General features: G+C 38.7%; 1 protein-coding gene across 3 annotated transcripts in view; it reads right to left on the bottom strand.

Annotated features, from left to right (window-relative positions):
* Positions 1 to 22,302, bottom strand: part of ATF6 (activating transcription factor 6) — a 255,115-nt gene that overhangs the window by 45,474 nt on the left and 187,339 nt on the right. For all 3 annotated transcript variants that reach the window (XM_061120257.1, XM_061120258.1, XM_061120259.1), the window contains one exon: positions 17,706 to 17,790. In XM_061120257.1, coding sequence (XP_060976240.1) covers positions 17,706 to 17,790 — 85 coding nt within the window. The remainder of the gene's footprint in view (positions 1 to 17,705; positions 17,791 to 22,302) is intronic.

The following is a 22,302-nucleotide window of genomic DNA, read 5'->3' on the forward strand; positions in this document are numbered from 1 at the left end:
TACACTATTTAGTAGCACAGGCAAATCTATGTCAAAAGCATTTTGTTTGAGAAAAAAAAATTCCAAAATATTTTAAGCTATGATACATGCTGAATAAATCTTGTAAATGCTTAATTTTATTTATTCTTATCCTCTTATTATTCTAACAGGGTAGTTCATACTTACTATTTTTATTCATTATTTATAACATAATTCTTTGTTTAACCCTGGATATTATCATTTTGGTGATGGTTTAGTCACTAATTCATGTCTGACTCTTTGAGACCCCATGGACTGTAGCCCACCAGGCTCCTCTGTCCATGGGATTTTCCAGGCAAGAATTCTGGATTGGGTTGCCATTTCCCTTCTCCAGGGGATCTTCCCCACCCAGGAATTGAACCTGGGTCTCCTGCATTGCAGGAGGATTCTTTACCAACTGAGCCACCAGGGAAGCCATGATTATCATTTTAATATGGGAAAATTTATGTAAATATCTCACTGTCAACTAGGGAGCTCCCTGCTTCAAAAAACTGTAAGGTATGTGACACTGATAATTATTTTCTCTGGGTTTACTAACGCATTATAATTTAGTTCAAAGTCGTACAATAATCAGTGACAAAGTGAGTTGGTGTTTTAAGAGAAGACAAAAATGTTTTCTAAGACATTTATGTCTCACTTCTTCCCATGTCAAATACTAAGTCATTTTGCTTCTAATATAAAAATGGTTTATCAAATAAATATAAATAAATAACCTTTCACATTTAACTAAAGTTCTGTGTCTGGGGATCTGAAGATCTGGGCTCTGGTCACAGCTCCATTAATAGCTGGGTTGGGTCAGCCGTTTGCCTCCCTCAACCTATTTTCTTACGAATATCATAAAGCTGTTATACTGAACTATCACTAAGTTTTCTTCCAGTTCTTAAATTTCCTATGATCTATCTTATGTCCTGCTTCCCAGTAAGATTATTAGTTCTCTGGAGGCATAAATCAGATCTTTGAGAGAAGCTGTACATTACTTAGCATAGTGCTATGTATGGAATATCTATAAATCTGAACTGCAATTATATGACACTGTAAAACAAATATGGAACCAGATTATTACATCTTTAGTATAAAACCAATTATTGCAAAGTAACCATTATTTAACATTTACAATGGGGCCCTTTCTTACATTTCAGTCATGCAAATGCTTCCTCTACCGCTCTAGGTAGTATGAAGCTGGGAGCAATGACTAAACAGGAGAGTTTCTATGTGAGGTGTTATGTCCTCTTATCTCCATAAACCATTAGAACACTCCTAACTTCTAGACTTACTCTTTATACACTGTCACACGTCAGTGTGGTAACAACTTCAATACGTTCCCCAAGGAACTCCACTTCCCGGTATTCACACTCTTGTGTACTTCCCTGCTACAAAGAACCAGGGTCAGCATGCGGCAGAACTGATGGGGCTCCAGTGCTTAGGTTTAAAAGACTGACTGCTCTCCTGGGAGGTCTCCCACGTGCTCACTTGCTCACTCTGTGGCTTACTTACCCTGAGGGAAGCCCCAGGGAGAGGCCCACGTAGTGAGAAGCTGAAGCCTCCTACCAACAGTGAGTCAGGCTGGGAGCATACCCTTCAGCCCTGATCAAATCTTCATCTTCACCAACAGCCTGATGCAACCTCAGGAGAGATCTGGGGCCAGAACCACTCTGTTAAGCTGGTCCCAGATTCTTGACCTTCAGAAACTATGTGAGCTAATCAATGTTTGCTTTTTCAAACTGCTAGGTTTACAGATTCTACACAACAAATACCTATTTATCATCCTTTTCTAATATGAAGTACCTGTGATTTCTTCTTCTTGCCTAGATGATTATAACTTCCTAACTGTTGTCCCTGTAAAAGCATCAGCTCTGTAATATTCATCCTTTACATGGCTGTAAGTGAAATATTTGAAATGCAAGTTTATTTGTGCCTATTGCTTAAAAAAAATTTTCAGTCAGTTCAGTTCAGTCTCTCATTTGTGTCCAACTATTTGTGACCCCATGGACCGCAGCACGCCAGGCCTCCCTGTCTATCATCAACTCCCGGAGTTCACTCAAAACTCATGCCCATCGAGTCGGTGATGCCATCCAGCCATCTCATCCTCCATCGTCCCCTTCTCCTTCTGACCCCAACCCCTCCCAGCATCAGGGTCTTTTCCAATGAGTCAACTCTTGGCATGAGGTGGCCAAAGTATTGGAGTTTCAGCTTCAGCATCAGTCCTTCCAATGAACACCCAGGACTGATCTCCTTTAGGATGGACTGGTTGAATCTCCTTGCAGTCCAAGGGACTCTCAAGAGTCTTCTCCAGCACCACAGTTCAAAAGCATCAATTCTTCGGCGCTCAGCTTTCTTTATAGCCCAACTCTCACATCCGTACATGACTACTGGAAAAACCATAGGCTTGACTAGACAGACCTTTGTTGGCAAAGTAATGTCTCTGCTTTTTAATATGCTATCTAGGTTGGTCATAACTTTTCTTCCAAGGAGTAAACGTCTTTTAATTTCATGGCTGCAATCACCACCTGCAGTGATTGTGGAGCCCCCCAAAATAAATCTGACACTGTTTCCACTGTTTCCCCATCTAGTTGCCATCAAGTGATGGGACCAGATGCCATGATTTTAGTTTTCTGAATATTGAGCTTTAAGCCAACTTTTTCACTCTCCTCTTCCACTTTCATCAAGAGGCTTTTTAGTTCCTCTTCACTTTCTGCCATAAGGGTGGTGTCATCTGCATATCTGAGCTTATTGATATTTCTCCCGGCAATCTTGGTTCCAGCTTGTGCTTCCTCCAGCCCAGTGTTTCTCATAATGTACTCTGCATATTTTTAGTAGCTCCCTCTTACTATTAGAACATTCAAAGCTCCATACCATGTCACAGAAGGCCTTCACAAACTGGCTTCTGTTTTCTCTCTAGCTTCTTCTGCACCTCAGTACTTATGCACTTTAACTCTACTTCAATAAGCAAAGTGGGCTAAAGAGTTTTCTTTTTCTGATATCACTATTACACTGTTCCTTCTGCCTAGAATATCTCATCTATTTGGCCAATACTACTTATCCTTCAAGATTCAGTTTAAGTATCACTCTGTGTGTGTGTGTATTTAATTAATTATATATTTTTCTCAGATATAGATACTTCTATACAAGTGCCTGGCTTGTATATATTTATAATTCAATTCAACAAAAACTTTTGAGCACCTACTATGTGTTAGGCACATTGTCTGTAAGGCATTAGGAATAACAAAAAATATTAAGGGAGGGGAAGTAGCAAGGAAGTTGGACAGTAAACAACTGATTACAAATTATATGAATGTTACAAAAATAAGGGAGTTCAGCATATTCTGGGCAGACAAGGTGGGGGAGGGACCCCCAACTTATTCTATGGTTTTAGGAGAGCTTTTCTTGAATGATTGTTGAGTAAAGGATTTAAGAAAAAACTCTAGGAAAAAAAAAAATTAAAAAAAAAGAAAAAACTACCCAAAAGATGTGAAATCAAAATAAAAACACAGCCCTAAATTTTAGTCCAAAAATAAAAATCAGCAAGCAAAGACATACTTTGGCAACAATATATGTAAAAAAGAGTTATGAACTATATTTGACAGAAAGCACAATAATATAGAAAGAAAAAAAACACTCTGGTTTCCCCAATGGGAACATACTATATAGATCCTCCTCAACTGACAATGGGGTTGCATTCCAATAAACCCACTGTAAATTGAAAATGTTGTTAAGTCAAAATGAATTTAATACACCTTATCTTAATACAGGCATCGTTTAGCCCAGCATTTGCAGTTGTTTAGTTGCTAAGTTATGTCCGACTCTTTGAGACTGCACAGGTTGTAGCCTGCCAGGCTCCTCTGTCCATGGGATTTCCCAAGCAAGAATACTGGGGTGGGTTGCCATTTCCTTCTCCAGGGGATCTTCCCCACCCAGGGATCTAACCTGCATCTCCTGCATTGGCAGGTACCAGGGAGGCCCTTAGCTCAGTATACCTTAATTATTTATTTGGCCACATCAGGTCTTGGTCGCAGCATGTGAGATCTAGTTTCCTGACCAGGGATCAAGCCTAGGACCCTGCATTGAGAGGACGGAGTCTCAGGGGCTGGGCCACCAGGGAAATCCCAAGCCTAGCTTACCTTAAATGTGCTCATAGGAGCTGCCCTGGTGCTCCGGTGGTTCAGAACCCACCTGTCAATGCAGGGGAGACAGGTTCGATAACCCTGATCTGGGAAGATTCCACATGTCGTGGAACAACTGACTCCATGCACCACAACTACTGAGCCCGTGCTCTGGAGTCCGCACTCCGCAGCAAGGGATGCCAGCACGCCACAGCCAAGAGCGGCCCTCACTCGCCACAGCCAGAGAAGGCCCGGGCACAGCAACAAAGACCCAGCACTGCCAAAAAACCATTTTTAATGTGCTCAAAACACTTGTGTTAGCCTCCAGTTGGGCAAAATTACCTAACACAAAGCCTATTTTATAAGAAAGTGTTGACTACCTCATGTAGCTTACTGAACACTGTACTGAAGGTGAGAAGCAGAATGGTTGCTGAGGGGCACATTGGTGGTGAGGGTGTCAGCTGTTTGCCCTGCTGATCACACGGCTGACTGGGAGCTGCTGCTGCCCAGGATCACTAGAATACCAGAACTATATCACTAGCCTAGGGGGAAAAAATCAAATTTCTTTTTTTTTTTTTTTCATATATTTTTATTAGTTGGAGGCTAATTACTTTACAATATTGTAGTGGTTTTTGTCATACATTGACATGAATCAGCCATGGATTTACATGTGTTCCCCATCCCGATCCCCCCTCCCACCTCCCTCTCTACCCGATCCCTCTGGGTCTTCCCAGTGCACCAGGCCCGAGCACTTGTCTCATGCATCCAACCTGGGCTGGTGATCTGTTTCACCCTAGATAATATACATGTTTCAATGCTGTTCTCTCGAAACATCCCACCCTCACCTTCTCCCACAGAGTCTAAAAGTCTGTTCTGTACATCTGTGTCTCTTTTTCTGTTTTGCATATAGGGTTATCATTACCATCTTTCTAAATTCCATATATATGTGTTAGTATGCTGTAATGTTCTTTATCTTTCTGGCTTACTTCACTCTGCATAATGGGCTCCAGTTCAAAATATGAAGTATAGTTTCTATTGAATGCATGTCACTTTTGCACTATCCTGAAGTCAAAAAAATGGATAGGTCAAACATTTGGAAATTGGGGGCTGTCAGTATAGAGTTTGGAAATACTCCATTATGATCAGCACTCACAGCCTCTTAAAGAAAGGTGGGAAAACCAGAGCCCGTTCAGAAGAGAATGACCAGAACTGAGACACCTTGAACCCACATCACACAAAGAATAGCTTCTGAAAACTGGAAGGCATTGCTGTGTGAAGACTCAGAGGATGCACAGCATATAAACAGCTGAAGGTCAGTCTTGCAGAAGAAATATTTTATATCAATATATAAGCCTGTTGATTTATGGACAGAGTAGGAGAAGACTCTTGAGAGTCCCTTGGACTGCAAGGAGATCCAACCAGTCCATCCTGAAGGAGCTCAGTCTTGAGTGTTCATTGGAAGGACTGATGCTGAAGTTGAAATTCCAATACTTTGGCCACCTCATGCGAAGAGCTGACTCATTGGAAAAGACCCTGATGCTGGGAGGGGTTGGGGGCAGGAGGAGAAGGGGACGACAGAGGATGAGATGGCTGGATGGCATCACCAACTCGATGGACATGAGTTTGAGTAAACTCTGGGAGTTGGTGATGGACAGGGAGGCCTGGCATGGGGTAGCAGACTCAGACACGACTGAGCGACTGAACTGAACTGAACTGAAGGAAGAGACCGAAAACCATCCACAAAGAGCCCTAGCTGTTTAAGGTGGACGGGTCTCTCCTTGATTCACAAATAGCCCGCACTGTTTAAGGCGGACGGGTCTCATCCCTGATACACATACAGCCCAAGCTGTTTAAGGTGGACGGGTCTCATCCCTGATCCACAAGTAGCCCGAGCTGTTGAAGGCGGACATGTCTCACCCCTGATCCACGGACAGCCCAGGGGGGTTTAAGGCGGACGGGTCTCATCCCTGATCCACAGACAGTCCAGGCTGTTTAAGGCGGACGGGTCTCACCCCTGATCCACAGACAGCCCCGGCTGTTTAAGGCGGAGGGGTCGCGTCCCTGGGGGTGACCGTTTCTCAGTCTGTTGGCCACTGTGCAAAGCGCTGCAGGAGGGACTCCAAACAGTGGGAGAGTTAGTATGTACGACTTTGTACTAAAGCCTTTTAAACCTTGATATTTATAGCTTGAATACATGAATATTAATGAGTCTTTCTTCGTCCTAATCTACACTGCAGTGATGCCAAGTAGTTCATATTTCCCACAAGATTCTATTCTATACAGTAAGCAGAATGAAAACAAAGAGATGAGCTTTAGATCTCTTCAAAGAGGCTATCTATATGGCCTTCTCAGCAACCCTGCTCCTAGCAACAAACTATTTTATAGTTCATTTGTCTCATTAGTTAATCTAAATCATATGTTTAAGGCATGCATTTGTTTCTGTAAAATCTGTAATAAATCTGGAGGAAAATATCTCTATGGATATTTGGTTGAGCTCAAAGGCAACTGTTGCTTGATGTACTCAAGATCCCCAAAGCAAAAGTTCTCTCTAATGAATTCTAATATCTGTATCCATATTTTCAATTTCAACTTTCTGAATTCAGAAAAAGGAAATATAGATTTCTTCAGACTTGCTAACCTTTATTTGTAAAAATCCGAGCATGTGTGCTTAGTCGTGTCCAACTCTCTGCAACACCATGGACTGTAGTCTACCAGACTCCTCTGGCCATGGGATTCTCCAGCAAGAATACTTGGATGGGTTGCCATTTCCTCCTCCAGGGGATCTTCCTGGCCCAGGGATTGAACCTGTGTCCCCTGCATTGGCAGGTGGATTCTTTACCACTGAGCCACCTGGGAAGCCCCAAAAGTCCAAGTGTGAACAAAAACTACAATGTCTTTGACATGTGCATCCTTAAGATGATGCTGGTCTATCACCCTGTCTTCAATTTATGTCTTAAATACCAAAGAATTTACCATGCAAGTATTGAAAGAACTATGCACCACTCCATAGAAAGCTATGATCCCTAGTGTTTCCGACTGGTATCCCTGCAAAGGAGAATGCACAGAGGAGCTGAACCTGTGCTTGCTAAGCCGTTCTTCTGAAAAAACAGAAACCTGAGATGATGTGAGATGGCTCCATTTTCCGACACACTACAAGGTTCTTAATTCTCCAGCACAAAGATAAATCCATTCTGAAGAGCTTAATATGTATAAAATAAATAAATATTTCAAATTTTGGACAGTCAGTAGGAGGTTCAAACCAATTTTGTTGGCTTAAATAGATGTTGATCTGTAGTTTTTATTAGCTGAAAGCTAAACCATCTGTTTGAGTAGAAACAGATTTTGGCCCAAGGGAGAAAGAGTGAAAGTGATCTCACTGAAGCTAACAGGGCACGGAAGGTCAGTTAGGTACAGTGGGTTTGGGAACTGGCTCCTTTGGGTCAAGGAAGTTCTCTAATATCCTAGAAGACACAGTGCAAACCTGTCTAATTTAAATCTCTGGAGCCTAGTGAAAGTTCTAACAGATTAAATGTTTGATTAGTAAATCACATACAAAAAAGACAAACGCTTCATGGAAAAGATTTACTTGTACAACTGCCAATAAATTATCAAAGCAATGATCATTCTTCATAAAGTGACAAGTATTCCAAGTACAGAAAGGCAGACATACCATTAATCCTATTTTATTTCTATTTAAAAAATCTATTTTCAGATTTACTTTGTAGAAGGGGCTTCAGAAGAGGCTATACCAAATGGGGATAACCTAGTGGTTTGGAAGGAATTAAAAACAGATACCCTGCTGACTTCGAGCAATAAATGAGAAAGAAAGACAACCAGGGAAATGAGGGTGGCAGGACACAGTAATAAGGCAGCTTTTTCAAAGTCATGGGATCAGTTTTTACTTCTTCCTCCTTTAGTTGCCAAGCACTATAGATTTTCCTTTGAAATCTCTTTGGACATTTTCCCTTTCTTTCCATTCCATGCCTTTAATAATCTCACTCCAAGACTGCTGCAATGTCTCCTTGCTCATCGTCTCTGAAGCTTCAATGTACTCTACCCTTCCTGCTATCGCAGCTTCCCTCTGATTTTTCTATTTACAGACCTCACCCAGATTAACAGTCTCTTAACAGAGCCTTTATAGTGTTTTTAAAATTATGATAGCTTAAAGTCACTTCCTTAACTCATTAATGACCTAAATCATATATAACTGCATCCCATGCAATAACCACCTCATCTCTCCTCAAGATGAATCCTCTCTCTCTTTACTGTTTTCTCCTGGCCACCTGATACAGACAACTCCCTGGAAAGAACCCTGATGCCGGGCAAGATTGAGGGCAAGAGGAGAAGAGGGAGACAGAGGGCGACCCAACAGACGTGTTGTTGTTCAGTCACTAAGTCGTGTCCAACTCTTTCCAACCCCCAATCGATATGAGTTTGAGCAAACTCTGGGAGACAGTGAAGGACAGCGAAGCCTGGCATGCTGCAATCCATGGGGTCACAAAGAGTCAGATATGACTAAATGACCGAACAACAAAAACTACCTGGATACCTTGCTCAGTTCCAACACAGTGCATGATGGAGCACGCAGCAAGCAGCAGATGTGAGTTTGTCCACAGTGTCCATTATTTCCATACTAAGAGAAGTTCACTTTTGTTTTCTTCAGATCACAATGTGCCTAGTTAAAACATTATACTTCTGAGCCTCCTTTGAAGCTAGGCACAAGAATGTGACATAGTTCATACCCAGTGAGAAATAAGTCTGCTAAAAATTTCTGGAAAATGTGCCTTCCTGATAGACACCATGCCTTCCTTTTTTTCTGTCTGAAATACAGATATGATGACTTGAGCTGCAACAGCCGCTTTGAGATCATCTGGGAAAGGCCAAGACAACTGCAGCAATCTTAGTTCTAGCACCCTTAAATTTCTGAATCAACACCAGAAACTGGACTGGTTCACTGCTGTGGATTTTTCAGAACATAAGAAAAAAATCCAATTTTTTTGGTGAGTGATCACACCATTGTGATTATCTGGCTCGTGAAGATCTTTTTTGTACAGTTCTTCTGTGTATTCTTGCCACCTCTTCTTAATATCTCTGCTCTGTTCAGTCCATACCATTTCTGTCCTTTATCGAACCCATCTTTGCCTGAAATGTCCCCTTGGTATCTCTAATGTTCTTGAAGAGATCTATAGTCTTTCCCATTCTGTTGTTTTCCTCTATTTCTTTGCATTGATCGCTGAGGAAGGCTTTCTTATCTCTCCTGGCTATTCTTTGGAACTCTGCATTCAAATGGGAATATCTTTCCTTTTCTCCTTTGCTTTTCCCTTCTCTTCTTTTCACAGCTATTTGTAAGGCCTCCTCAGACAACCATTTTGCCTTTTTGCATTTCTTTTTCTTGCAGATGGTCTTGATCGCTCTCTCCTGTACAATGTCACGAACCTCCGTCCATAGTTCATCAGGCTCTCTGTCTATCAGATCTAGTCCCTTAAATCGATTTCTCACGTCCACTGTATAGTCATAAGGGATTTGAACAGGAGATGGCAAGAGTGAATGTTGACATTATAGGAATCAGCTTTATAACTACCCAGTACCTAATTGATCTCTCCTTTAAAAAAAATCAATCAGCATGTTATTAATGGTTCAGAACTCATCTGTGCCATCACTGTGGGTCTAGATCCACTTAGTAAATTAGCATCAGTGGAAGCTATAAGCTATAAAGGGACCTAAGAAATTTGGTCAGATTTTACCCAAATTCTAAAGATAATTGCGTCATACTCTGCCTCCCTTAGGTGAATGTCCTCTCACTAAAAAATTGCCAATTGAATCTGCAGCTCAAAATGTAAAGTTAGTCTTTATGAAAGTATTCCTTATCATAGTTAGCACAGTAAATGTTATTTAATGCTCATCATTTTACTTGTCAGTTATTACTATATACATATCTCTGACTCTGTTTCGAAAGAAAAGAATTCTTTTTATCAGGTGAATAGTGTGATTTTTCTCCTTTCCTCAGTAGAAATTCTTAGTGTGGGAATTTTACTACTGGTTTTAATAGTGAGTCAAAAAGTGAGAACTATTTGATCATGCATTTAAAAGAAAATTAAAACATGGCTTCAAGAGAAGACTCCGTTTACTCAACTAGATATAATTATATCTGAAATGGAATGAATTGCAATGAAAATGCAAAACTGTTCACATATTTTAAAAAATAGCCTGTACACATTTAAGGAGAAATGAATGTATAAGAAGAAAATGCACAACTTTTAGGCACAACTCTCTTGGGCAACCAGCCTGCTTGAGCAGAACAAGTCTAAGATAGGACAGTTTCCAAATGTATTTTCTTTGGGATAACATTCCTATGAAAGTAATCATCAAAAGCAGTTGTATCAACATTCTTTTATTATTAAAACGAATCCATTTATTTGGTTGGTTTGCTTTCTGCCCTTCTGTTATAGTCTCTCCAACTAAAAAGGTGTTCCACTGCTAGTGACTTCTAGATTTTCCTTACATGAAAATTATTTTGAGATTAAACATAATTACAGTTTAGCCTTGTAGTCATTTGTTCACTTACTTGGACCCTTAATAATGACAGGGTAGAATCAGAGTTACAGTTTTATTTTCATTACTCATTTACCACATTATATGAGCTACATGGCTAACAGAGGGAAGGAGAACAGTAAAACCAAATCAACAAAAGTGCTGGTCAAACTGTGAAATGTACCTGCTAACGGCTGTGTTCAGTGCCTGATGAAAGGAGTCTACAAAGTAGTTACCATTAAAAAAAACTCTTCTATGTTCTACTTTGTTGTATTTATCAAAAATGAATGAAGGGAAATGAGCAGTTTTACTATAACATGAGTGGAAATAATTTAAAAGCAGGAAATGCTGACTTATAGTACAAGAAGACCTTCCAGAATCCTTTTCCAAAAAAAAAAAAAAAAAAATAGCAATAGCCTTTTATTTTATTTTTTTTTTAATTTTTTTTTTATTATTATTATTATTATTTTTTTCCAGTGGGTTTTGTCATACATTGATATGAATCAGCCATGGATTTACATGTATTCCCCATCCCGATCCCCCCTCCCACCTCCCTCTCCACCCGATTCCCCCGGGTCTTCCCAGTGCACCAGGCCGGAGCACTTGTCTCGTGCATCCCTCCTGGGCTGGTGATCTGTTTCACCATAGATAGTATACATGCTGTTCTTTTGAAATATCCCACCCTCACATTCTCCCACAAAGTTCAAAAGTCTGTTCTGTATTTCTGTGTCTCTTTTTCTGTTTTGCATATAGGGTTATCGTTATCACCTTTCTAAATTCCATATACATGTGTCAGTATGCTGTAATGTTCTTTATCTTTCTGGCTTACTTCACTCTGTATAATGGGCTCCAGCTTCATCCATCTCATTAGGACTGGTTCAAATGAATTCTTTTTAATGGCTGAGTAATATTCCATGGTGTATATGTACCACAGCTTCCTTATCCATTCATCTGCTGATGGGCATCTAGGTTGCTTCCATGTCCTGGCTATTATAAACAGTGCTGCGATGAACATTGGGGTGCACGTGTCTCTTTCAGATCTGGTTTCCTCAGTGTGTATGCCCAGAAGAGCAATAGCCTTTTAATTCACCACCAACTGGCCTGCCATACATCTGCAATCTTTTCTCTTTTTTTTTAAGTTTTTTAAAAGTATGCCTAGAATGCATGAGACAGGTGCTCGGGGCTGGTGCACTGGGATGACCCAGAGGGAAGGGATGGGGAGGGAGGTGGGAGGGGGGGTTCAGGATGGGAACACATGTAAATCCATGGCTGATTCATGTCAGTGTATGGCAAAAACCACTACAATATTGTAAAGTAATTAGCCTCCAACTAATAAAAATAAATGAAAAAAATTTAATTAAAAAATAGTATATTGTGATGTCCTTTAAAAAAAAAAGTATGCCTAGAATTTCATTTTACTTCAATAATCTTTGGTGTGAAGACTTCCTCACAGACAGACCTTCTTTTTTACAGTCTAACCTGTTTTAAACTCTCTTACAAGAACAAAGGAAATTAAATAATAAAGTTTAAGAGTAATAAACTAAAAAAATTAAATAAGGCATGGAGAACACAGAACGATGCGACTAGAATTTTCTAAATGGCATTAAACTCACATCCGTATCCTACCCTCTTTAGCTATTTCTTATATAGACTTTTTTTACAGCTCAAAACCACAAAGTATAATCATTATACATTATAGCTTAAGGCCAAACATTGACCTAGGAATCTAATTTACTTTGCTAAAATTGGAAAATCAAATTCCTATTTCCAAATATCCACATACAGGATACAAGAAAATCCAATTGCTCAATAAACTTTGACTTTATGCCCTCTACACTCACTCCAAAATTCTACAAGCTCCACTTAAGTCAAAGAAAGGGATCAAACCCACAACTCATTTTTCTTTTCCAAGTTACATATAACTTTTGAATTCAGAGATGGCAGAAAATATATTTTATTAACTTTCTCAAGTCCTCATATTGCTCAGGGTGAAAAACTTGCCGACTGTTTTTAATCAAAGAGTTAAAATAGTAATGTCCTTCAAGTGACCACAAAGTAATCACCAAATAACATTTACCTTACTTATTGTGTCATTCAACAAACATGTGCCTATCAAATCCAAAATATTATATTATATTGAATTATATTGCTCTCAATGAATGTGCTTGACCTTTATAACAAAGGGATAAAGTAGTATAAAAATATATCTTAAATACTGGAGTCCACATATTTTTTAATATTTATACATTTGAAATATTTAATTAATAATTGATCAAGATATATTTTATACAATGTATTTAGCTCTTAATTCTCTGTTATATAATGGTTGAATAAATGGTACCAATTACTTCCTTGACCTTTTTTTTCCTTTTTTTTTCTTTTTCTTTTTTTTTTTTTTCCTTGACCTTTAATGTCTTCATCTATAAAATGAAGATAATGCTTAGTTGGCAGCTGAGCATTACATAAATTAACAGAGATGAACATCTTGCAATATGTCCTGTGCTAGACACTGCTTGCTCTAGGTGCTGGGGTTATGGTAAATGCAAATATAACAAACAACATTCCTGTCCCTACAGAGAAGGAGAAGCTGGCTAAAGTGACCAAGGAGATGCAACAGGAAAAGTAGACCAGCCATTGTATCACAAAAGCCCACAAAATAAAGTGTTTAAAAACACAGGGAACACCAAAAATGAATTTGAGGGGACTGATTGCAAACGGACACAAATAAACTTCTTAAAGCAGTGAAAATGTTGCTATCATGAATGAAGTGGTGGTCTCACAACTGTTTACACTTGTCAAAACTCATAAAATTGTACACATAAACTTGGTGATGTTTTATTTTATGTACATTATATCTCAATGAATCTGATTTCTAAAAAATGCATGTGTCATGAAAAACAATTTTTAAAAGGGCAAAAGAGCTGTTCTAAATGAAAGGAGACTAAAGAGGTGTGACAAGGAGATGCCATGTATGACCTCTGATTGGATGTTGAATCCCTTCCCCCAAAAGCTATAAAGAATATTTTGGGGGCAAATTTGGAAATTTTAATATTGATTATATATTAAACTCTATTATATCAATGTTAAACTTTGATGTGGTGATTTTATTGTGCTTGTGTAGGAGAACATCCCTTTTTTAGGAGATGTGTGTTCAAGTATTTAAGGGTAAAGTATTAAAATGTTTGCAACTAACTTGCTAATGGTTCAGGAAAAAACACATGTGAGTAAAAAGAGATAAATAGATACAAATAAAGCAAATGTGGGATAATGTTAACAACTGGTGAAATCTAGGTAAAGGGTCTCCATATACTCACTGTACTCATCTTTCAACTTTTCTGTAGATGTGAAGTTTTCAAAAATAAAAATGGGAGGCTGAAAAAAAGAGGGAATAGTCAACCATGTCAAATACCATTGAGAGGTCAGGTAAGGTGAGAAGGAAGACATGCCTGTTGGCTTTGGCAAGGTACTGGTCATTGGTGACCCTTTTGCAAGAACTCTTCAGTAGGGCAAAAGTTACATGACAGTAAGCAGAGGAGAGAACAGGAGATAAGCAAACGGCGGCAACGAGCACAGGGAACTCCTCCCAGAGTTCTGTATGACGGCAGCAGAGAAGCAGCACATGGAGTTAAGAGACTCTCCCTACACCAGAAGCACTATTAAGGCACTTTGTATGTTGATAGGGATGACCCAGCAGAGAAGAAACTGATCATTGGGGATAGCAAGCGTAAAAATGCAGCAGCAAAGTCTCTGAAAGGGTGAGAAGGGCTAGGATGCATGATCCAAAAGGAAGGAGGCACCTTAGATAACGCTGACCATGATGACAACGACAAAGTAAGAGTGAACTGAAAACAGCTAGGCACTGTTTAAAGCATTTCTGCTCATTTAATTCTCCCCCAAATCTAAGAGGAAGGTGTTACACTAATATCTCCTTTTACAGGAAGCTCAAGTACAGAAGGAAATGGCAACCCACTCCAATATTCTTGCCTGGAGAATCCCATGGACAGAGGAGCCTGGCAGGCCATGGTCCATGGGGTCACAGAGAGGCGGACATGACCGAAGCGACTAAGCACGCACGCACGCACAAGTACAGAAAACTTAATTAATTTGTCAAACTATACATATCCAATAAATAGCAAAGTTGGGATTTACAACTCAGTGGAAGAAACTTTTCTCCCAGTGCAGTAAGAAGGAAGGCAGAATTTGTGGGTGTAGATGCCGCTAGGTAGTAGAAAGATGAGATAGCTCTTAAACGATTACATCTATTTTCTTAATGTAGCATTTTGATGAGTTCATCAGCTGAGGGGGTGAAGAGAGGGGATGTTGGAGATTTGAGAAAAGTAGGTGAGCAATTCTTGTTTCAGAGAGAAGGCAAGTGAATTTAGTAGCAATGATAGGTGGTACTGAACGCCCCTTTGGAATTAATGGTCATAAATTTGAAGTGAATCTCCTTGTCCTGACTGGATGATATTTTGTAGCAATTTTCAACCGCTTGACAGCAGGCATAAAGAGTATAGCTGTGTTTAATTAGGGTGAGATTTTTACAGACAAGTGGGACCTAAGGAAAGAGGATTGGGGGGGAGTGGTTTGCAAAAGAGTGGTGATAGTGTGGGACACGGAATATAGGCTTGGTAAGGAGGAGTGTATGGCCATGATGGACGTAAGACACAGAAAAAGTGGCAGGGTCAAAGCACTGGAGACGTGTGAAGTCAGAGAGTAGCTGGAGTGTGGGTATTACAGTGGGAGAGCAAGTAAAAGTCAGAGTGGGATGCCTGAAGAGCTTTCAAATGCATGCCATTATGGATGATGAGGAGGTCTTGAGTATGACCATGTGGATGGGAAGCTGAGGTGGTGCAGAAATAAAAGATGAGCGGATCTACAGAGGCCTGAGTGCTGGATGAACCCTCTGTGTAGATGCTGAAGTTTTACAGAGAGCTGACAAAAGCCGTGGTGGAGAAGTAGTCAGTGACAGTGGGGTAGAAGACAGCAGCAAAGAAGGGGAAGAAGAGTGTCATGAACTTGAAAGATGTTAGGGAGACTAAAGAAGAAAGGTGAGGTTATCTGGAAGTTGTAATGGGGAACAAGGATACTATCCACCCCATCTGCAGGCTCAGAGATATATGAGGTGGGAAGGAAAAATCAAGGTCTAATTTGAGAAGTGGCCTCAAAGCAAGAAGGTCAAGGGATGGTTCAGCAGAGAACCTGAGGATGTGGCACAGCACTGAGCACGTGGCATCTACTTAGTATTTCCTGAATCTGAAGCAACTTTTCCAAGAGTAGTCTATACCCTAAGAAGGAAAACAAAACTTACTTACAGAGAAATTCAAACCAGATTAAAAAGGAAATGATCCTCTAATTATGGTATTTTTCGAATCCATGAAAAGGCTCATTTTCAAAAATTAGTCCCCTGGCCAAGATAATCAAACAGCATCTTATTGTTTTTGGCTTAATACCAATACAAATGGATAGCTTGTTGTTATGCAAAAGAATGCCTGGTTTTATTTTATAAGAACCTGAGATCAGAACAACTAAAATTAAGTAAATTCTGCCTTGTTGAAGGTTAGACAATAGCCTTTCTGAGCATAAGCTGACCAGAAGTTAGATCTATTATGGTTCAAGCAGAGAAATCTAGGTACTTATGGAACAAGATTAGTAATATTTCCTAAGCATATTCTTTGGAGTATATTACAGTACCCTTTTGAATATACTGTTCCACTTGAAGTTGTAATATGATTGATCCATGAAAGCTTCAGAGGTATGCGTTTATTGAAGAAGGATAAGTTCATCTCAATGTTACAGTTTCTTTTTTTTTAAAAGTTTGTTCTGTCTTCCTAAGACTAAGAGGATGTCATAATTCTTTTATGTTTTAACAAGAAAAAAAGTTTTATGTCTGTAACATTGCGTCCTAAGCATTTCTAATAAGCTGTCTGTATACAGTTAATTTAAGTTTGACAGTCCTCGATGATCTTAAAATGTACAATGAATACCTAATACTCTTTCTCTAAGACTAAATTTTATTGGAATTTATCTAGAATTCCAGTGTTTTATAATTGTATTTGGTGGCTTCAGCATGATCATCAATCAGAATGTGGACTGGTTCAACTGCAGGTTAAAGGACTTTTCAACTTTGTCTTACTCATTAAACTATAAGGTTGTCATTATTAGACAGAAAATTTACCAGTAGTTCTGTTACACTAGATAAATGGGCTTGAGAAGGACAACCAACCCTCCCAGTTCCACTAGAATTTAATATGATGTGTCAGAGAAAGTCATCAGCCAACAATATACACTGTGCTCATTCTCAACACACAGCTGACACTGGGAGTGAGAGGTTTCTCTTTTCCATGAAGAACCCAATTGGAAGTAATCTCTTCTTTACTAAATCTCTTTAGTACTTTGTTTATTCCTTATGGGATGCTCTCTCCAGAGTACAGTGATTTCTGTGTTCAACTTATACTCCCTCCTAGACCATACATAAGCAAGTATACTACACCGTCACACTTCGGATACTCTCAAAGCACTATGGTATTATTTGTACTTTATCCAATACCCAGAATTAATGAGAGAACAAAATGCAATAGTAATACTGTCAATATAAAATTCATTAGTATCACAGATTAAATATAAACAGGTTTCTTAAGTTTAGTTTGGGAATCATATCACCATTTATGTTATACAAGAAACTGCTTTGAGCTCCAACAACCTAACTTATGAACTCACCCTCACAACATAGCAAAGACTTCTTACACAGCAGGTATTACCAGAAAGGCCCCAGACAAGAAGTCTATAGATCAGTAAAGATAGTAACTTTTCTAATTTTATAAATAAAAGAGAATGAATTTACAAAATATATAGTAATTGTAAAGGTAGCTTTAAACTAAACCTTTTACTTTTTACAAGTGAGGAATTTAAAAATAATATTTTGTGAAAACAGTGGGAAAATGTTTCAGAATTAACGCATGGATATATACTTGACCAGATGAATGTCTTAGTTAATCCAGAGAATCTAGGTTAAACAAAGCAATCACATGTCATTCATAAGCCAAAATTTCAACTTACCATTTATGTTTATTGCTGGTAATACAATTGACATCTTTGGTCTTGAGGTCTTGTTATGGGTGGTAGCTGGTAACAGCAGGTGATCCTAAGATGAACAAAGAACAATTTGTTACACATAACAATCAGCTTAGTCCTATAACAACTCAAATTCAGAGTTTCTAGGATGCCAACATTTCAATGCTATCATTAAAAAAAAAAAAATGAGGCGGGCTAAGCCCTTTTGTACTTGTAACTCTGGTCTGAAGGACTAGGTGCAAGGCCTCTGTACTCGTCCCCTGTGAGCAAGTGAAACCAGACTGAGCACCGAGGAAGAGAAAAAGGGATCTTCCGTCAGGAGGGAGGCATCGTCCTGGAGGATAGGAGTCCTTGAGTCTGGCTTCAGACCTGTTTTGAAGACTGTGTTAAAAGCACCGCCCCATTTCTTCTGGACTGAGAGATCAAACCCTGAGCCTTTGGAGTGGGAGTACTGACTCCAAGATCCTAGACTAACAGAGAACTAACCCTGCTGCTGCTGCTGCTAAGTCACTTCAGCCATGTCCGACTCTGTGCGACCCCACAGACGGCAGCCCACCAGGCTCCCCCGTCCCTGGGATTCTCCAGGCAAGAACACTGGAGTGGGGTGCCATTTCCTTCTCCAATGCATGAAAGTGAAAAGTGAAAGTGAAGTCGCTCAGTCGTGTCCGACTCTTCGCGACCCCATGGACTGCAGCCTACCAGGCTCCTCTGTCCATGGGATTCTCCAGACAAGAGTACTGGAGTGGGGTGCCATTGCCTTCCCCAGAGAACTAACCCTAGGGAGTATCAAATAGTGAGAACTCACACAGAGGAAACCACTTGAATACAAGACCCGGCATCACTCAACCACCAGTGCAAGACACCTGTGCAGGATGCCTCATCTAAACAACAAACAGAAACACAAACCCATCAGCAGCAGACAGGATTACCACCTCACTCAGCCTTACCCATCAGGGGAAAACAAACAAACAAACAAACAACAACAGCAAAAACTCAGCACAAATCTCATCCTACATGAAGCTGACACAAACCACTGGGCTGACTTTAGGAGGGCAGAAACCAAAAGGAAGAAAGAATTCAAGCTGGAAGCCTAGGAAAATGAGACCTCAAACACAGTAAGTTTAAAAAAATAATGAAAAGGCAGAGAAATACTACACAAATGAAGGAACAAACTAGAAATACAGGAGTCCAAATAAATGAAGAGGAAATAGGCAAACTACCTGAAAAAGATTCAGAATAATGATAGCAAAGATGATCAAAAACCTGGAAAACAAAATGGAGAAAATGCAATAATCAATTAACAGAGACCTAGAAGAATTAAAGAATAAACATGCAGAAACAAATAACACAAGTAATGAAATTAAAACTACTCTAGAAGAAATCAATAGCAGAATATCTGAAGCAGACGAATGAATCAGTGAGCTGGACGATAAAATGTGGAAATAACTTCTGAAGAGCAGAATAAAGTAAAAAGAATGAAAAGAACTGAGGATAGTCTCAGAGATCTCTGGGACAATATCAAACACACCAACATTATATGTATTTAATTATATATATTATATGGGTCCCAGAAGAAGAAGAGAAAAAGAAAGGGTATGAGAAAATTTTTGAAGAGATTATAGTTGCAAATTTCCCCAACATGGAAAAAGAAATAGTCAACCAAGTCCAAGAGGTACAAAGAGTCCCATGCAGGATAAACCCAAGGAGAAACAATGCCAAGACACATACTAATCAAACTAACAAAGACTAAACACAAAGAAAGAATATTAAAAGCAGTGAGGGAAAAGCAACACGTACATTCAAGGGAAACCTCTTATGCTTAACAGCTAATCTTTCAGCAGAAACTCTGCAGGCCAGAAGGGAATGGCAGGATATATTTAAAGTGCTGAAAGGGAAAAATCTACAACCAAGATTACTGTACCCAGCAAGGATCTCACTCAAAATTGATGGGAGAAATCAAAAGCTTTTCAGACAAGCAAAAGTTAAGAGAATTTAGTACCACCAAACCAGCTTTACAACAAATGTTAAAGGTTAAATGTTACAGTCAAGAAATACAAGAGAGGAAAAAAGATCTACACAATCAACCCCAAACAACTAAGAAAATGGCATAGGAACATATGCCAATAATTACTTTAAATGTAAATGGATTAAATGCTCCAACCAAAAGACACAGACTGGCTGAATGGATACAAAAATAAGACCCATATATATGCTGTCTACAAGAAACCTAAAGACACATATAGACTGAAAGTGAGAGGATGGAAAAATATACTCCATGCAAATGGGAAACAAAAGAAAGCTGGAGTAGCAATCCTCATATCAGACAGAAGAGACCTTAAAATAAGGAAGATTACAAGAGATAAGGAAGGACACTACATAATGATCAAGGGATCAATCCAAGAGGAAGACATAACAATTGTAAATACCTATGCACCCAACATAGGAACATCTCAATATCTAAGACAAACACTAACAGACATATAAGGAGAAATTGACAGTAACACAATAATAGTAGGAGACTTTAACACCCCACTCACATCAATGGACAGATCATCAAAACAGAAAATTAACAAGGAAACACAAGTCTTAAATGATACATTAGGTGAGATGGATCTCATTGGTATCTTCAGGACATTCCATCCAAATGCAAAAGAATCCACCTTCTTCTCAAGTGCATGTGGAACATTCTCCAGGATACACCACATCTTGGGTCACAAATCAAGCTTCAGTAAACTTAAGAAAATTGAAATCAAGCATCTTCTCTGACAACAATGCTATGAGACTAGGTATCAATAACAAGAAAAAAGCTGTAAGAAACACAAACACATGGTGATTAAACAACATGTTTCTAAATAACCAACAGGTTACTGAAGAAATCAAAAGGGAAATCAAAAAATTTCTAGAAACAAATGACAATGAAAACACAAATCAAAACCTATGGGATGCAGCAAAAGCAGTTCTAAGAGGGAAGTTTATAGCAATTCAATCCTACCTCAAGAAACAAGAAAAGCATTGACTAGACAACCTAACTTTACACCTAAAACAACTAGAAAAAGAAGAACAAAACCCACCCCCCCAAAATTAGTAAAAGAAAACAAATCATAAAGATCCAAGCAGACATAAATGAAAAAGAAATGAAAGAAACAATAGTAAAGATTAATAAAACGAACAGCTGGTTCTTTGAGAAGATAAACAAAATTGACAAACCTCTAGCCAGATTCATCAAGAAAAAAAGCAAGGAGAATCAAATCAACAAAATTAAAAATGAAAAAGGAGAGGTTACAACAGACAATGCAGAAATACAAACGATTATAACAACTATTATGAACAACTATATGGCAAGAAAATGTATAACCTGGAAGAAGTGGACAGATTCTTAGCAAAGTTCAATCTTCCAAGACTGAACCAGAAAGAATTAGAAATTATGAACAACCCAATTAAATCACTAAAATTGAAGCTGTGATTAAAAAATCAACCAAAAAACCAAAGCCCAGGACCAGATGGCTTCACAGCAGAATTCTATCAAACATTTAGAGAAGAGCTAATGCTTATCTTCTAAAACTTTCAAAAAACTGCAGAGGAAGGAACACTTCCAAACTCATTCTACGAGGCCACCATCACCCTGATACCAAAACCAGACAAAGACAACACACAAAAAAGAAAACTACAGACCAATATCACTGATGAATATAGATGCAAAAATCCTCAATAAAATTTTAGCAAACAGAATTCAGCAACATATCAAAAAGCTCATACATCATGATCAAGTTGGGTTCATTCCAGGAATGCAAGGATTCTTCAATATACACAAATCAATCAATGTGATACACTATATTAACAAATTGAAAGATAAAAACCATGTGATAATCTCAATAGATGCAGAAAAAGCTTTCGACAAAATTCAGCACCCATTTATGATTAAAACTCTTCAAAAAATGGGCATAGAAGGAACCTATCTTAACATAGTAAAGGCCATATATGATAAGCTTACAGGAAACATTATTCTCAATGGTGAAAAACTGTAAGCACTGCTCCTAAGATCAAGAGCAAGACAAGAGTGTCCACTCTCATCACTATTATTCAACATAGTTCTCTAGTAATCAGAGAACAAGAAATAAAAGGAATCAAGATCAGAAAAGAAGAAGTAAGGCTCTCACTGTTTGCAGATGACATGATACTGCACGTAGAAAAGTACAGCAAAGATAAAGATAGTATGAGAAAACTACTAGAGCTAATGAGTGAATTTAGCAAAGCTGCAGGATACAAAATCAACACACAGAAATCATCTGCATTTCTATATACTAACAATGAAAAATCAGAAAGAGAAATTAAGGAATCAATCCCATTCACCACTGCAACAAAAAGAATTAAATATCTAAGAATAAACTTACCTAAGGAGACAAAAGAATCATACACAGAAAATTATAAGACACTAATAAAAGAAATCAAAGATGACATAAACAAATGGAGAGATATTCCATGTTCCTGGGTAGGAAGAATCAATTTTGTGAAAACGACTATACTACCAAATGCAATCTAAGGTTCAATGCGATCCCTATCAAATTACCATGGCATTTTTCAC

The sequence above is a fragment of the Dama dama genome, chromosome 20, assembly GCF_033118175.1.
Source record: "Dama dama isolate Ldn47 chromosome 20, ASM3311817v1, whole genome shotgun sequence".
Taxonomy (NCBI): Eukaryota; Metazoa; Chordata; class Mammalia; order Artiodactyla; family Cervidae; genus Dama; species Dama dama.